This window comes from Oncorhynchus kisutch, linkage group LG10 (assembly GCF_002021735.2).
Source record: "Oncorhynchus kisutch isolate 150728-3 linkage group LG10, Okis_V2, whole genome shotgun sequence".
NCBI lineage: Eukaryota > Metazoa > Chordata > Actinopteri > Salmoniformes > Salmonidae > Oncorhynchus > Oncorhynchus kisutch.
The window spans coordinates 21,891,820-21,916,941 of NC_034183.2; the positions used below are offsets into that span (position 1 = coordinate 21,891,820).

Genomic DNA, 25,122 nt, shown 5'->3' on the forward strand with positions numbered 1-25,122 from the left:
AGACCTTTCAGACCTCTACTCAGGGGACCTGCCAGACATCACCCCGGGTGACCCACCAGAAGGCACCCCTGATGCTCCCTGTGACCTAGATGTCAATTTCCCTGCCCCCACCATAGGGTAAGTGTCCCCTTCCTCCCGAATATGGGCAGAGTCAGAGTTTCCTTCCCCCACGGTAGGGTCAGAGTCAGAGTTCCCTTCCTTCCTGGTAGGGTCAGAGTTTCAGTTTCCTGTGTACCTGAAATGTGTAAAGTGTCCTGTCCCTCAAGTTGGTCCAGTGTATCCTGCCCAATGGTAGGTCTAGAGTTCCCTGCCTTCCTGGTAGGCCCAGTCTACCATGGCCATCCGGTAGGCTCGCAGTTTCCATTCATACCCGACCCTCAGTCTCTGGCAATAGTTGCAAGTTAAAACTTTTCTGACTTACAGTTGAAGTCGGAAGTTTACATACACCTTAGCCAAATACATTAAACTCAGTTTTTCACAATTCCTGACATTTAATCCCAGTAAAAAATCCCTGTCTTTGGTCAGTTAGGATCACCACTTTATTTTAAGAATGTGAAATGTCAGAATAATAGTAGAGAGAATGATTTATTTCAGATTTATTTCTTTCATCACAATCCCAGTGGGTGAGAAGTTTACATACACTCAATTAGTATTTGGTGGCATTGCCTTTAAATTGTTTAACTTGTGTCAAATGTTTCGGGTAGCCTTCCACAAGCTTCCCACAATAAATTGGGTGAATTTTGACGTCTTGAGACGTTGCTTCAATATATCCACATAATTCACATAATATCCACATAGTCTCAGGATGGTAAGTTGGTGGTTGAAAATATCCCTCTAGTGGTGTCGGGGCTGTGCTTTGGCAAAGTGGGTGGGGTTATATCCTGCCTGTTTGGCCCTATCCGGGGGTATCATCGGATGGGGCCACGGATGGGACCTCTCCTGTCTCAGCCTCCAGTATTTATGCTGCAGTAGTTTATGTGTCCCAGATCTGCTGTTTTCAACTCTCTAGAGACAGCAGGAGCACCCTCGACAACTACTGTGATTATTATTATTTGACCATACTGGTCATTTATGAACATTTGAACATCTTGGCCATGTTCTGTTATAATCTCCACCCAGCACAGCCAGAAGAGGACTGGCCACCCCTCATAGCCTGGTTCCTCTCTAGGTTTCTTCCTAGGTTTTGGCCTTTATAGGGAGTTCTTCCTAGCCACCGTGCTTCTACACCTGCATTGCTTGCTGTTTGGGGTTTTAGGCTAGGTTTCTGTACAGCACTTTGATATATCAGCTGATGTAAGAAGGGCTATATAAATACATTTGATATGATAATTTTCCTGCCTCATGATGCCATCTATTTTGTACACCAGTACACAAGTACACCAGTCCCTCCTGCAGCAAAGCAACCCACACCATGATGCTGACACCCCCGTGCTTCACGGTTGGGATGGTGTTCTTCAGCTTGCAAGCCTCCCCCTTTTTCCTTTTTGTTTCATCAGACCAGAGGACATATCTCCAAAAAGTAAGATTCATTTTTTTATGGCGGATTTGGAGTAGGGCCTTCTTTCTTGCTGAGCGGTCTTTCAGGTTATGTTGATATAGGACTCATTTTTCTGTGGATATAGATACTTTTGTACCTGTTTCCTCCAGCATCTTGACATGGTTCTTTGCTGTTGTTCTGGGATTGATTTGCACTTTTCGCACCAAAATATGTTCATCTCTAGGAGACAGAACATGTCTCCTTCCTGAGCGGTGTGACGGCTGTGTGGTCCCATGGTGTTTACACTTGCGCACAATTGTTTGTACAGATGGACGTGGTACCTTCAGGCGTTTTGAAATTGTTTCCAAGGATGAACCAGACTTGTGAGGGTCTACAATTTCTTTCTGAGGTCTTTGCTAATTTCTTTAGATTTTCCCATGATGTCAAGCAAAGAGGCACTGAATTTGAAGGTAGGCCTTTAAATACATCCATAGCTACACCTCCAATTGACTCCAATTATGCCGATTAGCCTATCAGAAGCTTCTAAAGCAATGACATCATTTGTAAGAATTTTTCAAACTGTTTAAAGGCACAGTCAACTTACTGTATGTAAACTTTTGACCAACTGGAATTTTGAGACAGTGAAATAATCTGTCTGTAAACAATTGTTGGAAAAATTACTTGTGTCATGCACACAGTAGATGTCCTAACCAACTTGTAAAAACGATACTTTGTTAACAAGAAATTTGTGGAGTGGTTGAAAAACGAGTTTTAATGACTCCAACCTAAGTGTATGTAAACTTCCGACTTCAACTGTAGGTTCCCGGACTTCAGCCTTTGGTGCTTGGCCCCCAGTCCTCTGTCGTTCTAGGTCTCCAGCACTAGTAGCCACTAAGTTTGTGTTGGGAATGTTATTGCGCTAATAGGGGGTGCAATAGTGAGTTATGGTTACATTATTGTGCAGTGTAACTGTGTAGATAAGTTTGCAATTAAGAAGTTGCAATGTTTGCTACCTCTCGGGTAATGCTAGCTATACTGTTTGTTTGTACCCCATGCATGCTACTTTGTCTAGTATCATTATTCATTAAAGTATGTTTTGAGTATCACTATTCATTATTCACGTGTGATTATTGAGTTTGACTAATTTAGCAATGTTTATATTATATGCATGCTACTGCTGCCATATGTTTATATCTGCAATATGTATAGCCTGTTGTGTTACTTGTGTAGTAGCTGGTGCCCTTCTACAGATTCTAAAAGTTTCCAGAATGTTTCAGCACAAGCGCGGTAGCCCTAAATTAAGATATCAGCTATGCCAGAGAGATAGCCAAAACACATCCATGGCCTTAATGTCACGGCTGTCGAATGAAGTAGACCAAAGCGCAGCGTTGTGAGCGTACATATTCCTTTTTATTAGGATGACAAAAACAATACAACAACAACCGTAACGCTTAACGGCTATGTGCCACAAACAAAGTTAACGTCCCTCACTGAAAGGAGGGAAAAGGGCTACCTAAGTATGGTTCCCAATCAGAGACAACAATAGACAGCTGTCCCTGATTGAGAACCACACCCGGCCAAAACATAGAAATACAAAATCATAGACAACAAAACCTAGAATGCCCACCCCACATCACACCCTGACCTAACCAAATAGAGAAATAAAACAGCTCTCTAAGTTCAGACCTTCTATTTCTCTCTCTCTCTCTAGCCATGTGTATTCTTTAATTATGTCTAGATGCTATACTATTGCATTCATTCATGTGTTTATATTATGCCACAGTTTGCTCATCTACTTATTGTTATATTGCACGTGTATATTTATCTTAGTATCTTCAAATGGATAACGATTGTATTGTTTCAGAACCACACACCAGTACATATAAACATCTTTAAATGGAAGCAGCTGTGTCCACACGTGTGTGTGTGTGGTGGTGACTATCAAGAGTATAGCTATGGGCCTCAACCATATTCTAACCAGATAGCACTGTAGTGGGCACATCTTAGTGAATCAGTTGAAATTTACTAGCAGATGAGGGCATTCACAACTGACCTCTCAGGTGAGCTCCAGCTAGTCCTTTTTTCATGGTCCTACTTTTTGCGACCAACAGTTATAGCGACCAACAGTTTTTTCAAATTAGGCTATTAATGAGTAAGCCAATGACTTAGCTATTTTACATTGTGCCAGTGAATTGAAGTTGAACATCGTCAAATCCGTCCTTTTAATTAGGCTTAATTGCGCCAAATATAGCTTATCTAATTGATGTCCTAGCTAGGCAATAGATCGCAAAGTAGGGCGCCCACAATTCCCCACTGAGCAAAATTTTTTGGAAATGGCAAATTCCCTTTCTCCTCCATGAACGCTTCTCAAGTGCAAATACTGTCCAGCAGTTCAAATCAACAGGCATTTTTGTTAATAGGAGGGATCTACCATAATTACACTTCCTCAATGTAAATATTATGGGGACACCTATACATTTGGCAGCCAACCACAAGTTATCTGTAGTCTATTTGTATTTTTTGTATTTATTATGGATCCTCTGTTACGTCCGTATTTGGAATGAGACCAAGGTGCAGCGTGGTAAGCGTACATCTTTATTTATTTTGACGAACACCAAAAAAATAAATAAATGATAAACGAACATAACGTTCCGCAGATTACACAGTAACTGTACAAAAACAAGATCCCACAAACTCAGGTGGAAAACAGGCTGCCTAAGTATGATCCCCAATCAGAGACAACGATAGACAGCTGCCTCTGATTGGGAACCATACCCAGCCAACAAAGAAATAGAACACATAGATTTGCCCACCCAAGTCACACCCTGACTTAACCAAATTGTCACACCCTGACCATAGTTTACTTTGTATATTTCTATGTTTTGGTTGGTCAGGGTGTGAGCTGAGTGGGCATTCTATGTTTCATGTCTAGTTTGTCTATTTCTATGTCTGGCCTGATATGGTTCTCAATCAGAGGCAGGTGTTAGTCATTGTCTCTGATTGGGAACCATATTTAGGTAGCCTGGGTTTCACTGTGTGTTTGTGGGTGATTGTTCCTGTCTTTGTGTTTGCACCAGATATAGGCTGTTTCGGTTTTCATTACGTTCATTACGTTCTTTGTTTTTGTAGTGTTTGTATTGATTCATGTTTTACGTTTGTTTATTTAACATGGATCGCAATCTACATGCCGCATTTTGGTCCGACTCTCCTTCACCACAAGAGAACCGTTACACAAATAGGGAATAAAAAAGGCTCTCTAAGGTCAGGGTGTGACATCCTCATCCTTTGGTCCAGAAAAATTCAGACAATTATACCATTTAAAAAACATTACAATACATTCACAACAGATTTTACAACAAATTAAGAGTGTGCCCTCAGGCCACTACTCTACTACCACATATCTACAACACAAAATCCACGTGTAGGTGTGTGTATCTGGGTATTTGTGTTTGTATTTATTATGGATCCCCATTAGCTGCTGCCAAGGCTACAGCTACTCTTCCTGGGGTTCAGCAAAATTAAGGCAGTTATGCAATAAAATACATTCATAACAGATTACATAACACACTAAGTGTGTGCCCTCAGGCCCCTACTCCACTACCACATATCTACCACACAAGATCTCTGTGTACGTGTGTATAGTGCATATGTTATCATTTGTGTGTATGCATGTGTCTGTGCCTATGTTTGTGTTGCTTCACAGTCCCCACTGTTCGATAAGGTGTATTTTTATATGTTTTTTAAATCTGATTCTACTGCTTGCATCAGTTAACTGATGGGGAATAAAGTTCCATGTAGTCATTGCTCTATCTAGTACTGTACGCCTCCCATAGTCTGTTCGGGACAGTGAAGAGACCTTTGGTGGCATGTCTTGTCAGGTATGCATGGGTGTCTGAGCTATGTGCTAGTCTTTCAACAGACAGCTCGGTGCTTTCAACATGTCAATACCTCTCACGAATACAAGTAGTGATGAAGTCAATCTCATCTCCACTTTGAGCCAGAAGAGATTGACATGCATATTATTAATGTTTGCTCTGTGTACATCCAAGGGCCAGCCGTGCTGCCTCATTCTGAGCCAATTGCAATTTTACTAAGTCCCTCTTTGTGGCACCTGACCACACGACCGAACAGTAGTCCAGGTGTGACAAAACTGTAGCCTGTAGGATCTGCCCTGTTGATAGTGCTGTTAAGAAGGTAGAGCAGCGCTCTATTATGGATAGACTTTTCCCCATGTTAGCTACTGTTGTATTAATATGTTTTGACCATGACAGTTTGCAATCCAGGGTTACTCCACTCAGTTTAGTCACCTCAACTTGCTCAATTTCCACATAATTTATTACAAGATTTAATTGAGGTTTAGGGTTTAGTGAATGATTTGTCCCAAATACAATGCTTTTAGTTTTGGAAATATTTAGGATGAACTTACTCCTTGTCACCCATTCTGAAACTACCTGCAGCTCTGTGTTAATTGTTTCAGTCATTTCAGTCACTGTAGTAGCTGACGTGTATAGTGTTGAGTGATCCTCGTACATAGACACACTGGCTGTACTCAAAGCCTGTGGCATGTCGTGAGTAAAGATTGAAAAAAGTAAGGGGCCTAGACAGCTGCCCTGAGGAATTCCTGATTCTACCTGGATTATGTTGGAGAGGCTGGCATTAAAGAACACCCTCTGTGTTATGTTAGACAGGCAACTCTTTATCCACAATGTAGCGGGGGATGTAAAACCATAACACATAACACTTTTTTCCACCAGCAGACTATGATCGATAATGTCAAAAGCCACACTGAAGTCTAACAAAACAGCTCCTACAATATTTTTATCATAAATTTCTCTCAGCCAATCATCAGTCATTTGTGTAATTGCTGTGCTTATTGAATATAAGTGTGCTAAAGGTTTGTTGTCAATTTGTTTACTATAAAATAGCATTGTATCTGGTCAAACACCATTTTTTCCAAAAGTTTACTAAGGGTTGGTAACAGGCTGATTGATTGTTCGGTTATTTGAGCCAGTAAAGGGGGCTTTACTATTCTTAGGTAGTGGAATGACTTTTGCTTCCCTCCAGGCCTGCGGGCACACACATTCTAGTAGGCTTAAGTTGAAGATATGGCAAATAGGAGTGGCAATATCGTCCGCTATTATCCTCAGTAATTTTCCATCCAAGTTGTCAGACCCCGGTGGCTTTTCATTGTTGTCTATCAACAATAATTTTTTCACCTCTTCAACACTCACTTTTACGGAAATCAAAATGACAATTCTTGTCTTTCCTAATTTGGTCAGATATACTTTGAATGTGTATTGTTAGCATTTTTTTTTATAGCATGTCATGCCTAAATGCTAATCTTGCCAATGAAAAAATTTGCAATATCAGTCGGTTTTTTGATGTATGAGCCATCTGATTCAATGAATGTTGGAGCTGAGTTTGCCTTTTTACTCAAATTTTTATTGAAGGTGCTCCAAAGATTTTTACTATCATTCTTTATGTCATTTATCTTTGTTTCACAGTGTAGTTTCTCCTTCTTTTTATTCAGTTTAGTCACATGATATCTTAATTTGCAGTACATTTGCCAATCGGTTGAGCAACCATTCCTTTTTCCTCAACCCTCTCAACCATACAATTTGTCAATTCCACATCAATCCACAGAGATTGAACAGTTTTAACAGTCATGCTTTTAATGGGTGGATGCTTATTAGTAACTGAGATAAGACATTTTGTTAATGTGTCAATGTAGCGTCTGGTTGCTCCTCATTACACACCACGGACCATCAAATATTCTTTACATCAACAACATAGGAATCACTACAAAACGTATTGTATGACCTCTTATACACTATATTAGGCGCAGCCTTTGCAATTTTGGTTTTCCTAGCTATGGCTACTATATTGTGGTCACTACATCCAATGGACCTGGATACTGCTTTAAAGCACATTTATGAAGCATTAGTAAAGATGTGATCAATACATGTTGATGATTTCATTCCAGTGCTGTTTGTAACTACCCTGGTAGGTTGACTGATAACCTGAACCAGGTTGCAGGCACTAGTTACAGTTTTAAGCTTTCTCTTGAGTGGACAGCCTGATGAAAGCCTGTCAATATTTAAATCCCCCAGAAAATAAACCTCTCTGTTGATATCACATACATTATCAAGCATTTCACACATGTAATCCAGATGCAGACTGTTAGCGCTTGATGGTCTATAGCAGCTACCCACCTGAATGGGCTTTAGGTGAGGCAGATGAACCTGTAGCCATATTACTTCAACAGTATCTAACAGGAATGTGGTTCTGAATATAAATGGCAACACCTCCAACTTTGGCATTTCTGTATTTTCTGTAGATGTTTTAACCATGTATTGCTACCACTGTATCATCTAAGTGAGTTTCAGAGATTGTCAGAATATGAATGTCATCTGTTACTAACAAATTATTGATTTAAATGAACCTGGTTTCTTAAGCTACATGTTTTTTCATTGCTTTACTGGGAAGCTTAGCAGAGGTAGACATGCTCATGTTATTTATGTTAGTACAAGATGAACTGCACACATTGGACTTCCTACTAGGGCACACTGTCTCAGTGCTAACAGTATAACGCTGGTTCATAGGCACATGATTACTGCACACAATAGCTGTGGGATCAGCAGAGGCATTCAGGGCAGTAAGAGGGACATAAATGAGGTCTTCCAACACCCCTGGGATAATGTACATTTGCTGAAGCATTATGACAACTCAGAGATGCAATGGTAGGGATTAACTGAGCTGAGTTTGGGTCATTGATAAGTCATTGACTCAACGCAGCCTTATAATGTTGTGAAAGGATTCAGGAACCCAAATGATTTGGGGGGATCCCATCCTCCTTATAAAACAAGCTTTGTTTCCAGAATGTATCAAATTGTCAAAAAACTTTACACCCACAGAACTGCAGTTGTCTCGTAGACAGTTATGGAGGGCTAAAAGTCTGCTGAACCGTTCAATGCCACAATTTTGGGAGGGCAGAGGGTCAGATATTATGGGGCGTTTGTTGGTGTCAAGGTGTGACCCAATAAGTTATTTATAATCTATCTTCAGCTGTTCTGAGCTGCCCTTCATAATGTCATTGAATCTCACATGAACTATGATAGACTCAATTTCCTGATCCTGGTTTAAAATGTTTGGGAGCATCTTCTTTACGTCCTGTACTCGTGCTTCTTGATAGCACAAAGTTTTTGCTCCAGGGACTGAGACATTTCTCATAATTGAACTGCCCAATACAACGGCCTGAGATGGGAATGGAGAAATCTGCCCATTCCTACCCCTCACACAATTTGTTGAACCCTTCACAGGCCCACGAGAAGCAGGATAGCATACTTTCGTTGCTCCCAGTGATAGGTCTAGACCTCCCACAGCAGGCAGTACCCCGTCAGATCCAGTGATAGGTCTAGACTTCCCACAGCAGGCAGTACCCCGTCAGATCCAGTGATAGGTCTAGACTTCCCACAGCAGGCAGTACCCCGTCAGATCCAGTGATAGGTCTAGACTTCCCACAGCAGGCAGTACCCCGTCAGATCCAGTGATAGGTCTAGACTTCCCACAGCAGGCAGTACCCCGTCAGATCCAGTGATAGGTCTAGACTTCCCACATCATGCAGTACCCCGTCAGATCCAGTGATAGGTCTAGACTTCCCACAGCAGGCAGTACCCCGTCAGATCCAGTGATAGGTCTAGACTTCCCACAGCAGGCAGTACCCCGTCAGATCCAGTGATAGGTCTAGACCTCCCACAGCAGGCAGTACCCCGTCAGATCCAGTGATAGGTCTAGACCTCGCACAGCAGGCAGTACCCCGTCAGATCCAGAGAGAGGGAAAGGAGCCAGGAACTTAATGACAAAGCCGCTGCTGGAGTCAGCGTCGCAGACACAGGCAATCCCAACGATGAAGGCGCAGACATGACTAGACATGACGTTGACTTGAAATATCTTCACGTACAGAATAAAAACCAGGCTTCTGTCATAAGTCAATTTAATGAAAAAGATATAAAGAATTACAGGGGGCAGTTTGGAAAAGCAAATCCCGCATGAATCATCCTCTGGAATAAGGTACATGCTAGGATAGTAATTACATAAAAAAACATCTATGAATAGGGAAATATAATGCGGCAAAGAGTACACCGAGTGTACAAAAGATTAAGAACACCTTCCTAATATTGAGTTGCACCACCCCTCAGAAGAGCCTCACTTAGTCGGGGCATGGACACTACAAAGTGTCGGACGCATTCTACAGGGATGCTGGCCCATGTTGACTCCAATGCTTCGCACAGTTGTGTCAAGTCGGCTGGATGTCCTTTGGGTGGTGGACCATTCTTGATACACAAGGGAAACTCTTGAGCATGAAAAACCCAGAAGCGTTGCAGTTCTTGACACAAACTAGTGCGCCTGATACCTACTACCACACCCTGTTCAAAGGCACTTAAATATTTGGTCTTGCCCATTCACCCTCTGAATGGTATACATACACAATCCATGTCTCAATTGTCTCAAGGCTTAAAAATCCTTCTTTAACATGTCTCCTCCCCTTCATCTACACTGATTGAAGTGGATTTAACAAGTTACATCAATAAGGGATCATAGCTTTCACCTGGTCAGTCTATGCCATGGAAAGTGCAGGCTTATAGGGTTAGAGAGTACATCACATCATCCCATGGGATCTGTCAAGGCTACGCACAGCAGAAATATGACTGAAATATTCTAGTTCCTACACCACCTTCTATATTCAAACTATAGGCCTTTTATAACTTGATGAACAAATATGTAGCACTTTGGTCATGCCAGTCCTCTCTCGAAGGCAAAATTTGTCTTCCTAGTCGGATTCTGCAATAATGTGGATGTGTGTGCGCAGCTGTTTCAGCGTGTTGTGGAAGTCGAGCAAGAGTAGACTCCAAAAATCCTGGAGTCGTTCATCCCTATAGCCATCTAGCTTGCTAGTAATTCTAGCTTTATGTTAGCTATAATTATTTTGTTTGTCTCTGGAACTTGTATGGGAACATCTGAACAGTGCGACACACCTGGTTAGTTTGCTAACCTTAAACATTAGCTAGCAACCCATCTAGAACATAGATGGCTAGCTAACTCACTACCAGAGCTGGCAATTTAATTAACGTTAGTAAAATAGCTCAATTACGCTGTGCTTGGAGCTTGAAGCTACGTTGATTTAGAACGGACGTTTTTCCGCTGTCCATGGCACTGGAAGTTGACTGGCTGACTTCGATTGCTAGCTATCTAGTTTACCAGCTGACAGCTGTACAGCAACGTGACTGATGGGCCAGTGTGAGAAAAATAACTTGTTTAAACTGATGGAAATGTTAGTTAGAGCAAATTATTAACACAAATACTTCAACAAAATGAATCTCAGTATTCTTATTTACATAAAAAGAGCACCAGTTTTTCATTCATTTCAAAGAGGTAGATACGCTTAATGATAGACCAGGAAAGCTAATTCTTAGTAGCCCCAGTCTTTCATCAAGGCGGCAACAGTTAATTGACATCTGTGTCTAAAGGGGAAGTCTGAGATTTAGGCCACACGACCACCAATCACCAAACAGAAAGTAAAAACCGAGGAGGATAAAAATGACATCTCAACTGACACACAATATGACAATGAAACCCAGAAGATTGAGAAACAGACTGCAGGTAACCTTGCCATTTTCAAAGGCATTGAAAAGCACATACCCAGTACCGGCAAATGCCAGCTCCAGACATGGCCACGGGCCGATGTTTACACCTTTGTCTCAGTGTAAAGAGCCACAATGTTTCCCAGACCCTGTCCCAACAGGCAACAGATGATGTCCAATGGCCATTGACCGGTATGGGGCAGGCTACCCAACCATGTCTTTGTTCCAGGTAAGATTGATTTAGAAATAGTTTATCTTATCAGTAACATTTCACCCCAACTAAGCATGGTACAGTCCTTACATATTTTATTAGAATGGAATATTGTTGTTTTAATCTATAACATGTAGCAACGGGCAGCACCCATGGAAGATCTAACACCATCTTAAATTGAGTATGTCACTCATTCGGGAGAAAAGGTTCTTCCACCATAAGAGAATGCTTCACCCATCCTCAAGACTCCTTTTTCTGGAATTGAATCAACTTTTCCTTGACAAATAATGTGGTTTTGTCTGGTGTCCATTATAAACTATAAAGAGTAGCTAGGTTGCGTCCACAGAACCACAGCGCTGTCGATTTTCACAATTCTGCTGTCCTTGGTGTTGAAGTTAAACGTGTCCGCCTGTGCGGCGGGTCATATTTTCTATTTTTAATTCAAAACTTTAACTATGAATGATCATTATTTCACCACAATCTAGCCATATTTTGTTTGTAGTAGCGTTGACAACATTGAACTGTGACATGCCCTCAAAATTATATTTCAGAATGGTAGCGTATTATAAAGTTATTATGACATAACTGCAGATCGAACTGTAGAAGTCTGGCGAACTATAGATATGTAGTCTGGCGGTCTCAAAAGTAACAACGTGTGTTTGATGTCTGCAGAACATAGCTAAATAACATTGAATGCGTCATCTATCTGGTGTTTGCATGTAATTATTGACTAATCTGTGGCTGGACTATTTTCAGGTGAGCTCAAATTTGGTACTTTAGATCAGTGATTTTGGCTGTGGAAAATAGGCTATGTCTTCGTGTGTATCTAAGAGCAACCACTAACAATATTTATTCTGAACCTTTGAGGCTTTGGAGAGCCATAAGCATGTCAAGGCGGCAATATGATGTCATCCTTCCTTATGGTCTGACTACCATGCTGGAGGGTTTGTCCCGGGCTGTACTGAAAAAGAGACCAGACAACCTTAAACTCTTCGCCCTTTACTATCTGACAGAGCTGAAGAAATTCAAAAATGGTAGGAACAAATGGACTCCATCCTTATGCATTGCATGGATTATGCATTGACAATGATTGAGCTTTTTATCTTGAATCTAGAGAACCCGTCCTTTGGGATAAAGAAGCTTGTGGTAGATTTCCACAAAAATAGGGGTAAGGAACAAGGCAGGCATCACATTTCATTATACCAAGAATGCCTTTGTCACATGATTCAATTGACGTGTAGTACAATCACTAACCTATAACATAAAATACAAAAGTACTTCCATACAATTCCATATAGATTTATTGGATCGCTTTGAGTAGACTTCTCTAACGTGCATAGGCTCTTGCTTTTTAGCCGAGAGTTTACACGACGATGGTTTTGAGGAAGAATTGAAAATGATTGGTTTCGAAGGCATACAACCAGGGCTCTCGAGATTAACCAGGGAGGAACCGATATCACCATCACGTTCAGTTCCAGATAGGATCACTAGGATTTCGTCCACAGCGAAGGGGGACGCAGTCCTAGGTACACATATAATGGAGAGCAATTTACAGATCAACCGTGGCCAAGATAATTACGCACGACCCAAATCTGCCCTCGTGGTAAGTCAACCGGGTATTTCGCCTATTACAATTGACTGGAGACTTAAATCAAGCAGTGTAAAACAGTCGGTGAACGCACGAGGGCAAGAAGTTGAAGCCAAACAAGGTGGAGCCCCCAACAAGCCCGCCAATACACGATCAAACGGAGGTTCGGAAAAAGGGACGGTCGGAGACGCACCTGTCCAGGCGGCCAGTAATCCATGCATTGAGAACAAGGTAACCCTAATCACACTAAATTACAAAGAAACACTCGACACACCATGTAAACATGTCGACGGGATAAGAGAGTTAGTCCATGACCTCAGCAAAGCCCCAGAACCACGTGAAACAATACTAGTGACCGAAGGGCTTCCCTCTCCAAGAGGAGATTCTTCCACAATTCCACAGTCACAGTCTCCCGTACGACAAAGAGCTGCAGCAACAACTACGGGACCCAAGAGGGAAAGCCACGGTGTCAAAACACAGGTCATAGCGACCACTAACCGACGAAGAGTTCGGATCGATGCATGGGCGCAAGTGCCAGGGAAATCCTTCACCCGGAGCTCAGCCGATAGCCCTTCAGGGTGCACGAATGAGAGACGCTCACTCAACGCTGCAGCAGTTGTGCATTCTGAACAAGGTATTTCGAAAAAATTACTTAATTGTCTTCTCGCCATGAATGATCAATTAAACATGTTTTTGTTTTTTAAATACATACATCAGAGCAGCACTATAAAAAGATGGCATAATAAAATTGGTTGGTGATGTTTCATCTTTGTTTTTGTCTGTCAGGCTATCAAGACACTGAGCACCCAAGAGATTATGAAGTGTCACCAGAAACAAACCATGACGACGAAGCATGGAGAGGTCAACATATCAGTAAGGGCGAGAGTCATGGAAAATTATTCGTTCCAATACAATATCATGCGCCATGCTGTTGCGCTCAGCTAAGGTATCATCAAGAGTGCGCCTGCCACTATTCTACGCCACAAGACTACAGTTATTCCCACTTATTACCGACCCACCACCCAGGTCTACTGCACAATCAGTGCGCATACGACTACTCGCCTGTTTGTCAACCTCAAATAAACCTGTGCCACTGCGCTCCAGAGAGCACGGTGCCTCTTGCCATACACGTGCCACGGTGCGTAATGGTTAGGCCTCACACTACTGGTCGTTTGAAGCAGCAGACGCAAATCAAATCCTGTCGGACTTCGACAACAACTAATTGCTGGAATGAGGGCCCTGCAGTGACCAGGCGACGATGCGCTTACCCTACCCTGATGTCAAGCAGCTACTATCCAACAGACAGTGATTCCTATTGTCTGCCTTTGCAGCCGAGGTCAACGATGAAATACGTTCCTGTCTATGTACCGATGGATGGCCACTCTGTGCGAAAAGCCCTGGCTCCTGCTCACCCCGCCGCCTACGTACCATTCAGCTACGTGATGGAAGCTGAGGAAGGAAGGAGGGCGCGTCCTAGTGTCCCCTTCAAAAGGGTCGCTTTAAGTAAACCTTGTGGTGGCTTGAACTGACGTGGATCAGCCAACTTGTGATGGCTACATGGATTTTTGCCATCAATAAAACATGTGAGCAAAACACTCTTCTTAATGTTCTGTGTGGATGGACTAAACAAGAAAATAAAATACAAGTAGTCAGAATATTAGATCAGTAAGTAGGACTGTGGGATAACACATTAACATATCAGAAATTAAGTGTTATAAACTAATAAATCCCAACCACATGTATATGTGAGTGCAGTTATTTTTTTGTAACAGAAAAATGAAATAAAGTTGTGAGCACAAAACAGCTGTACATTACATTAGGAGCAACAGATTGAATGTGTGGATACTGTGTGTTCCTATAGTATCAAGGGAGCACGGTTGTGCAAATGGAACACGGTAATGATGGATTACAGCATTCACAATCAAAACACAATTAGAAACTGGGTGGTTCGAGCCCTGAATGCTGATTGGCTGACAGCCATCGTATATCAGACCATATACCATGGGTATGACAAATGTATTTTTACTGCTCTAATTACATTGGTAACCAGACCACACAAAAGTAATAATAAAATGATGGCTGCATGGAACATGTGACCTAATATAGACGCTACATTCATATCAAGCATGTTTAACAGCTGAACATTTTGTATCACAAATACATCTATTATTGCTATTTTCATACACAGTGTATTCATTGTAATAAATTAAGGCTTTAATGTATTCATGATAGATAAGGAAGTTGACGTGGATAAGAATCAATCTCACTATTCAAGGAATGAATGTCCATCAGTAAATATCAGGTAACAGGGGATAGTTGCGGTTCCAGTACCCAGTGGAGAACAACCAGTCCTGGGAGCCATTGTGGGGATTCTGACCCTGTTGAAACCACCTGGAGACACAGGATGGATAACGTGAGCATGGGTGGGGTTCAGGCTTTCATCCTGTCATTCTATGGATGAGAGTTAGTATCTACATTACATAAAGTACTGCATGCATGAATAAACATTAAGTCTAAAAAGACAATTATGCAATAAATGGACTGTGGGTATGTATGCAATTATTTTTATTTGGGCCACTAACTGAATTTCAGAGATCAGAACTGATCCATGCACAGTATGTATTAGCACCAGTAGATGGCGCTACCACACAACAGTGTGACAGTGGAGAGCACATAAGGCACACAATAGAAGAGCAAGCAACTAATACCTGGGGCCGAGGGCAGGGTTTCTTCACGTCAAAGCAAAGGTGCAAAACAGAGACCAAGACAATGGAAGAGAAAAGTAGGACTTTGCATTATTATAAAGCAGTAAACTAAATAATGACATGGATTAAATGAAGGGATACCTTTTCTTTTTTTTAAATACGCTTGCTTTATTTCAAAATATATGGGTGTATTGATATACAATACATAGAGAGTATAACATAACTGAAATTGTCAAAACATAACCGTATTTCTCTCATTGTCTTACTTTGTTTTCAACTCGTCATCAGATTTGGAATGGGTTTTACATGCAGCTCTCTGTTTCTCTTCTAGTCTCTTCTTCTCCTCACTTGCAAGATCTACAGCAAGGAGAAAACACACAGGGTTTTCACTGATCTATCTTAGATCATCTGTGTGTTCAAGGAAAGTTTGCAGATGAGGCACAAGCACTTATCATGATTCGTACCAATATCTCCGTTCTCCATGGCTCGTATGTCTGGCCTAAGCCTGCAGTCTGTCTTTGGGATGAGCCCATCCATATCTTTATCCAGCTCGTTCAGTTGCATGGCAAACGACGTGAAGCTGTACATCTACAAATACAGGACTGAATATTTAAACACAAAGCTGTGAAGATTATGCAAATGATGCTTTATGACCTTGAAGTTTCTGAGCCTCTGCATTTCTATGTGCTTGAGTAAACCATGCATCTAAATAGGAGGGTTTCCGATGCGACTAACCTCTGTAGAGTTGACTGGTCTGGGGGCTATCCTCCAAAGGAGATAGCTGCCTGGGATGACCTCGACTGTGTCAGCCTCTGGTAGGGAGATCTCCTCCACTTCCTCACGAGAGCCCTGGACAACAGGACACACAACAAGATCACATGGGAAGTTTCCACAGCCTCAAAGTCAAAATTGGCTACATGGAAAAATGTAAGGTTAGGGTTAGAAATAAAGTTAGCAATGTGGTTAATGTTAAGGATAGGTTTAAAATCACATTTGAAGAGAGATTGTAGAAATAGGCAGGGTTTATGGTTTTGTGGCTGTGGCGACCCACATGAGGGGAGCACTGCACTGAAGCTCTTCTATCTACAACCGTAAGAGCTGTCATCACAGCGACAGGAACACCCACAGCCAAAATCAACTGACAATCCCAAAGTCGAGAACTGAAGACAGTATAGAAAAGGTCACCCATCCCACACCTCTGCTAATCAATGAATGAGTCACTATAAGATTGCTATATATATATATAATACAAATAAATTGTCGTCCATCCATACATATAACCATCCATATATTGTCGTCCATCCATACATAACCATCCATAAATTGTCGTCCATCCATACATATAACCATCCATATATTGTCGTCCATCCATACATAACCATCCATATATTGTCGTCCATCCATACATATAACCATCCATATATTGTCGTCCATCCATACATATAACCATCCATATATTGTCGTCCATCCATACATATAACCATCCATATATTGTCGTCCATCCATACATATAACCATCCATATATTGTATGCTCGTGGATTTCAGTTTGTATTGACTGCTATATGAGTGTAATAAAACACTTGAAATTGAAAATACCACAGTGAAAGTGGCTGGAATTAACACCGGCACATGACATTCTTTGCAGTATAAAACAAGCCTGAGGGATGGAGAACTCAAAGCATGTGTTCACCATGTAATGGACTACATGATTTGATGGGGTACATACCGGTTTGCTGCTTTTCTTTTCCACTGTCCCCTTTCCACTTTTCTTATGTGCCTCCAATGCAGCATAATCCACAATGTACATACACTCTGTCCACTTTCCGTAGAGAGAACATACCTTCTTTTTGCTGTGCCAAACACACACATACTATCAGTTAAAGCACTGCAGACGTCACTGACTTCCGTCAATATGGCAACATGCTGGAAAAATACATTACAAACGTGAGATAGATTGATAGGCTGGCTAAATCAAAGCTGCCTACCTTTTGTCCAGAATGTAGCCTTCAACTTTGTGCAATTCCTTGCCAAAAAGGCCACAGGGTTTGAAATTCAAACAGCATCTTTCTCCAGTTCTGTGACAAAAACAGAAATACCATCAAAACATTTTCCTTTTCATTTCTTTTAGTCATGCTTCCCCATTCACATATTGCACTTCCTTCTTAGTCAGAGCATGTGACAGTATTTTTGACATACTTGTGGTTGAGCACCTCCACGTTGCCATACTGCTCAATCCACAGCTGCCCCACGATGATGTTGTGGACACAACATGTAGGGTTTGTCCATGTGTAGGCCTCATTGTACCTGGAAGTACAAATAATAACTCTATAACAACATGCCTTGGAAAAATACATGTTGGTTTCACACAGGCAACATGAGAAAACATCACACATAACTGTTGTGTTGATTGAATGTGGTGTGAAAGTGACAGTGCATGAATGAGTATGCTTACTTGGGAAGCTCCAGTGTGATGATGCCTTTGGGTTCAGCCTCCACGCTCTTGCCCCAGAACTTGAGTTTGGGGTAGATGGAGCCATGGAACACAAAGTCTTTCTTCAGGCCTTCGGCGTGGAACGCACTGACTGGTGGATGGTGGCTCACCTGCTCTGAGATCAACCTGAACCCCAGGTCCTCTCTGTCAGAGAAAAGGGGTGAGCTCAACACTTGTCTTTTACCACATCCAAATCCATCACCAGTGTTAGAGATGAACTCCTCCCTCTTACCTGACCAGTTCGTAGGTCTCTCCCAGTAGCGGGTTGAAGGGTTTCCCAGTTCTCTCCCACTGGGAAGCCACAGCAGACACAGCAAACGCTGCCACACACTGCCCATGCAAAACAGAAAAATGACTTGATGTGGAGATGTAATGTACAATTTCTTAGCTCTTTTTTTCTACATACAGTATTTGTTATACGTTTCTATGTTTGTCTCTCTCAATTCAAGTGGACATAAAAATGAAAAAAATGAAAAAAACAATAATCAAACCCATTTTCCAGATTATTTCTCAAATGTCTGTGTACCTTCATCCTCTCTATGGAGTCAGAGGAGGCGTTGGCCTGGTGGATGAGGTATGTGTGCTCCATGTACTCTGTCAGACGCTGAAGGAAGCTCAGGGGCTCATTAAAAATCACTGGCATGGTAATTTTAGACAGCTCCTAAAAGAGAGAGAACAAGAGAAGTAATGAATGAGAGAGAAAAGGAGAGAGCACAAGTCAGCTCACAAGTAGTTGTACTATGTGATTCCCATCTATCAACCATTAAATAATCAAGTCTCTAGATTTTACAGGAATGAGCAGTTATTGCATGAGCAGTTCTCATAGGCCCATCATGACATGTTATAGATTTTTTTTAATGTACATACTATGTGTCACATTCACTGTCTTCAAACTCCCTGTCATAGATGAGCCAAGGCGCAGCATGCATGAAATTCCACATCTTTAATAAAGTGAAACCGTCACAAAAAAAAAACAGGTAAACAGAAACCGAACGTGACGCAACCGTGGCGCACACAAACACACAGAAAATAAACAATTACCCACAACATTAGGTGGGAAAAAAGGCTGCCTAAGTATGATTTCCAATCAGAGACAAAGATAAACAGCTGCCTCTGATTGGGAACCACACTTGGCCAAAAGCAAAGAAATAGAAAACATAGAATGCCCACCCAAATCACACCCTGACCTAACCAAATAGAGAAATAAAACAGCTCTCTAAGGTCAGGGCGTGACACTATGTGTGTGTGTGTGTGTGTGTGTGTGTTAGAATTCACACACAAATCCACCAAGCATCAAATAGTCCATCACTGACATTTAATCGCTTTACAGTACTGGGCCATGGCTAAACATGGAACAGGATTAGTTTGCATACTAGGGCCTTTAGAAAGTCTTCACACCGCTTGACTTTTTCCATATTTTGTTGTGTTAGAGCCTGAATTTAAAATGGATCAAATGTCGATTTGTTTTGTCACTGGCCTATACACAATACCCCATAATGTCTAAGTAGAATTATGTTTTTAGACATTTTAACAAATGTATTAAAAAAGAAAAGTCAATAGGTATTCAACCCCTTTGTTGTGGCAAGCTTAAGTTCAGGATTTCAGGAGTAAAAATGTGCTAAACAGGCCTCCCGAGTTGCGCAGCGGTCTAGGGCACTGCATCACAGTGCTTGAGGCATCACTACAGACCCGGGTTCCATCCCAGGCTGTGTCGCAGCCGGCAAAAACTGGGAGAACCATGAGGCGGCGCACAATTGGCCCAGCGTCGTCCGGGTTAGGGGAGAGTTTGGCCCGGCCGGGATGTCCTTGTCCCATCGCGCATAAGCGATTCCTTGTGGCGGGTCGACTTCGGTCGCCAGTTGTACAGTGTTTCCTCCGACACGTTGGTGCGGCTGGGTTAAGCAAGCAGTGTGTCAAGAAGCAGTGCGGCTTGGCAGGGTCATGTTTCGGAGGACACATTGCTCTCGACTTTTGCCTCTCCCAAGTCCATACAGGAGTTGTGGTGATGGGACAAGACTGTAACTACCAATTGAATATCACATGAAAGGGGTAAAACGTTTTTAAAAAATGTAAAAACAAGTCACATAGTAAGTTGCATAGACTCAATCTGTGTGCAATAGTGTTTAATATGCTAATTGAATGACTACCCCATCTCTGTACCACACACATATTATCTGTAAAGTCCCCAGATTCAACCACAAAGTCCAGGGAGTTTTTCCAATGACTTGCAAAGAAGGGCACCTTTTGGTAGATTAGTAAAAATAAAATAAAAAGCAAACATTGAATATCCCTTTGAGCATGGTGAAGTTATTAACTGCACTTCGGATGGTGTCTCAATACACCCAGTCACTACAAAGATAAAGGCGTCCTTCCTAACTCAGCTGCCAGAGAGGAAGGAAACCACTCAGGGATTTCACCATGAGGCCAATGGTGACTTTAAAACAGTTACAGAGTTTAATGGCTGTGATAGGAGAAAACTGAGGATGGATCAACAACATTGTTGTTACTACACAATACGAACCTAGTTGACAGAGTCAAAAGAAGGAAGCCCTTACAGAATAAAAATATTCAAAAAATGCATCCTGTTCGCAACAAGACAATAAAATAGTACTACAAAAATGTGGCAAAGCAATTCACTTTTAGCCCTGAATACAAAGTGTTATGTTTGGGTATAATCCTATACAACACATTCCTGAGTACTAATCTCCATATCTTCAAGCATAGTAGCGGCTGCATCGTGTTATGGGTATGCTTGAAATCGTTAAGGACTGGGGAGTTTTTCAGGATAGAAAAAAAACCTGAATGGCACTAAGCACAGGCAAAATCTACCAAATGCTGGGGGATGAATTCACCTTTCACCAGGACAATAACCTAAAACACAAGGCCAAATATACACTGGAGTTGCTTACCAAGAAAACAGGGAATGTTCCTGAGAGGCTGAGTTACAGTTTTGACTATGGCAAGACCTGAACATTTTTGTCTAGCAATGATTAACAACCAAAAGCAAATTATGCACAATCCAGGTGTGGAAACCTCTTAGAGACATACCCAGAAAGAGAAACAGCTGTGATCGCTACCAAAGGTGATGCTAACATGCATTGACAGAGGGATGAATTCTTATCTAATCAAGCTATATTAAAAAATACATATATATTGTTTTTACAAATGTTAGAATTTTTCTTCTACTTTGATATTAAAGTATTTTGTGTAGATCATTGACAAACATTTTAGGAAATCCATTTTAATCCCACTTTGTAACAACACAAAATGTGGATAAAGTCAAGGGATGTGTCACGTTCTGACCTTAGTTCCTTTGTTTTGTCTTTTGTTTTAGTATGGTCAGGGCGTGAGTTGGGTGGGTTGTCTGTTAGTTTTATCTATGATTTTCTATTTCTGTGTTTGGCCTGGTATGGTTCTCAATCAGAGGCAGCTGTCAATCGTTGTCCCTGATTGAGAACCATATTTAGGTATCCTGTTTTCGATTGTGTTTTGTGGGTGGTTGTTTTCAGTCTTTGTGTGTCTACACCAGACATAACTGTTCCGGTTGTTTCTTTGTTGTTTTGTTATTCAGTGTTCAGTTTACTTTATTAAAAAGATGAACACTTACCATGCTGTGCATTGGTCCTCACCTTCTTCCACCACAGACGATCGTTACAGGGTGTGAATAATTTGTATTGTCATTGTATATTACCACTCCCCGGCTACTGAACCACATTCTACAGCAGGATTATGACATGCTAGATCCTTTATATACATGCTCTAAGCTGTTGCTAAAGAAAAGCTCCAGAGAATTGTATAGATATAGGTTACTTACTGCACAGTACATCAGTATTGGATTGACTGATCTACAGTACAGGCACTATGGCCAGGAAGGTTTGCATTACTCATCATGTTACGGGGTTTGGAGAGGAACAATAAAGCTGAGTGCTTCTGGTTGATAGCTCACCATGCCAATGCATTTCCTCAGGATACTCCAGATGCTGAAGTCATTTCTGGAGAACATGGATGCTGGTAAACTTGTTCTGGAGTGAGGGATATACAGACGCACAAACAGAATCTGGTAAATGTACAAATGACACAAGTATCACGTTGTGCTCTGTGGACTTTGACACTAACATTACCGTACAGTGATCTGCATTTCTTTCGATGAGATGTGCCAGGCATGTAACACATACTTTATATCTAATGCAGGAGTCATATCTTATTCAGGTGAATATAGTCTGCTGAGTGCAACAAAAGCCTTCAATTTAGTTTTAGGCATGTGTAGAGCTGACATATAGTGAAGGCCCAGGTCTATAATCAACACTTTTACACCACTACTGTCCAGGAGCCATCTATGGAAATAGCTGCTCCCTGAGGCCTTCACTTCTTTAAGACAAGAGTAATCTTACCAACAAATGTACGTTGGCACCATGAACACCTACGTATATTTAACACAAATGCTTGCTCACACAAAGATATGTGAAGAAGATAAAAACCTGTGGATATACTAGTTTGCACATCCCATTAATCAAATATGCCATTTGATTCCCTTCCTAAATATGCCATTTGATTCCCTTCCTAAATATGCCATTTGATTCCCTTCCTAAATATGCCATTTGATTCCCTTCCAAACTATGACATTTGATTCCCTTCCTAAATATGACATTTGATTCCCTTCCAAACTATGACATTTGATTCCCTTCCTAAATATGACATTTGATTCCCTTCCAAACTATGACATTTGATTCCCTTCCTAACTACCACTGTCAGTCAGTCAGTTAGTCCGGTTGGGCTTCACCATTTGGACCACAGGTTTTTATGTTTTTAATGTTTTTTCTTTAAGACAGTGAATGAGACAGATTGGAAAAAGCACTAAAATGCATGGCCTTCCCAAAAGCCTGGCCTCCACTTCTACGCCCTGATCAGCGTTCAGCATTCAGATCGGTCAACATAGGGTCCTACTGAGTTCCAGTTATTGCATGACACTGTGACCTCATCAATGTTTAACTGGTTTTACACAGCGCTCAGCCTTCTCAATGAGAGCCTTTCTCCTTCCTGGACCAGCCTAGCTGCCTTGCTAAATTATTCACACACGGACTCTGAAAACACACAAAAAATACACCATATGTAGTCTAGGAACACAACAAGAAAACAAACAGTGGGGTAAACAACAAGATCCTGATAGTTAGGAGCTGGAAGATACTCCACCTCTGTATTAAGTTGGTCCTAAGAACCACTCATTTCCAACCCTGGTTTGCCTTTTCCACTGCTCTACTATAGGCTTTTTTTATTTACAGAAAGGGTTCTCTCAAACAGAAAGGGTTCTCTCAAACAGAAAGGGTTCTCTCAAACAGAAAGGGAGAGACAAAAGTTTATTTGACAAACAACAACAAAAATATGACTTTAAAAGGTACAGGTTACTGCCAAAATAAAGAAAAGGTGACAAAGTGTCTTGACAGGGTGTTGTGCCACCATGACCCGCCAGAACAGCTTCAATGCGCCTTGGCATAGATTCTACAAGTATCTTGAACTCTATTAGAGGGATGCAACACCATTCTTCCACAGGAAATTCCATATTTTGGTGCCTTAATTTAAGTGTTCAATTGGGTTGAGATCTGGTGACTGAGACACACACCCTTTAAACCCCCTATGCTCCTTTGAGACCCCTCTTTCAAAGTCCCTGAGATCTCTTCCAGCCATGCTAGCCAAAATACTTTTTATACATGACCCTAAGCATGATGGGATATTTTCATTGCGTAATTAACTCAGTGGAAGTACCTGCTTTCAATGTACTTTGTATACCTCCTTTCTCGTGTTTCCTTTATTTTTGCAGTTACCTGTAACTTATTGTGCAAAGAGGCAAAGTGGCTTTTCTTTCCAGGTTGAATCCAAATCTGAAGCTTCTACCTTCTAAAACAGCTGTGTACTGTAAACAGGACCGTTCCCTGTGTGTGCTTGGATGTAGGGTGGATGGGAGAGACACTGGGTGGGTAGGAAGGGGTGTGTCGGGGGGGGGGGCACTTGGCTCAGCTCACCTGTGCCTCACAATCCCATTGGGTCGGGACTCCTCCTCATTGCCATGGTGATTCTCCTGAGACATGCTGGTTGGGCTGCTGCGCTTGCTGCTGAACAGGACAGAGCCTTTCTCCTCGTCCTTGTCAAATGAATGACTGGCCACCGCCTCAAAGAAGCTCAGAGAGTGCTCCGAGTCCGAATCTTGAGATGAAAGGGAGTAAGCAGTCATGTTGTAAAGGCAGGGACTGGATACATGAGTGACAGTGCTACAAATGACTGCGTCGCTATCAACAACTGACACCTTTGCCTGAGCCTCACGAAAGCCCTGATGGGACAAACCAGATCTGTGGATAGGGTTGTATTTAAAGAGCCCTGAACCAACCTCTGAAGGCTGAAGTCATCAGTCAATCGATCATTGCAAAAATCATCATAACCATTATCATAGGCCATCTTGTGACTAAAAAAGTGTTTTCAAAGTGAAATAGTACTTTGTAGGTATTGCTCAACTCCGACTAAATTGGTGCACACAGTACATTCAAGCAAGCAAGTCATCTTAGCATAACATTGTAAACACCTAGACCAGGGGTAGTCAACTCTTACCCTATGTGGTTCGGAGCCTGCTGGTTGTCTGTTCTACCCGATAATTAATTGCTCACACCTGGTGTGCCAGGTCTAAATCAGTCCCTGATTAGAGGGGAACAATTAAAACAAGCTGTGGAACTGGCTTAGAATTCCAGAGTTGAGTTTATAAAATGCATGAACAGCTATAGGCATCAATAAAATAATCATACTGTCAAACAAGACACCAGTTTTCATCTCAAGCTCTCTCACTTCAATTCCAATCTGATCGTAAATAAAAACAAGCCATACTCACCAGACACAGCATCGTAGAAACCATCATCACTGAGCGCGCTCCGTGGAGAGGAGCCCTTGACAACGGACTGCTCGAGTTCATGCTGCTCTGTAGCCAGAGTCTGAAGCTCTTCAGACAGGATATTATTCTTCTCAACC

General features: G+C 41.7%; 2 protein-coding genes across 3 annotated transcripts; one reads left to right on the forward strand and one right to left on the reverse strand.

Moving 5' to 3' along the window:
- The first annotated feature begins 12,695 nt into the window (after positions 1 to 12,695).
- On the forward strand, positions 12,696 to 14,659 carry LOC109897487 (uncharacterized). Its single transcript, XM_020491981.2, has 2 exons — positions 12,696 to 13,551; positions 13,704 to 14,659. Exons 1-2 carry the CDS (start codon positions 12,726 to 12,728, stop codon positions 14,444 to 14,446), a joined length of 1,569 nt encoding a protein of 522 aa, XP_020347570.1. The 5' UTR covers positions 12,696 to 12,725; the 3' UTR covers positions 14,447 to 14,659.
- A 262-nt stretch (positions 14,660 to 14,921) lies between these two features.
- LOC109897488 (oxysterol-binding protein-related protein 1-like) lies at positions 14,922 to 24,808 on the reverse strand. 2 transcript variants are annotated; one of them, XM_020491983.2, is made up of 14 exons: positions 24,712 to 24,808; positions 24,132 to 24,312; positions 22,061 to 22,136; positions 18,641 to 18,775; positions 18,347 to 18,444; positions 18,076 to 18,258; positions 17,820 to 17,927; positions 17,609 to 17,698; positions 17,350 to 17,473; positions 16,358 to 16,471; positions 16,087 to 16,210; positions 15,889 to 15,979; positions 15,626 to 15,646; positions 14,922 to 15,308 (listed from the first exon to the last, which is right to left on the reverse strand). In XM_020491983.2, exons 2-14 carry the CDS (start codon positions 24,194 to 24,196, stop codon positions 15,206 to 15,208), a joined length of 1,332 nt encoding a protein of 443 aa, XP_020347572.1. In that variant the 5' UTR covers positions 24,197 to 24,312; positions 24,712 to 24,808; the 3' UTR covers positions 14,922 to 15,205. The 2 variants fall into 2 exon arrangements, with proteins under 2 accessions (XP_020347572.1, XP_020347571.1); XM_020491982.2 differs by having other exon boundaries at positions 24,494 to 24,714.
- Between the last annotated feature and the right edge of the window lie 314 nt (positions 24,809 to 25,122).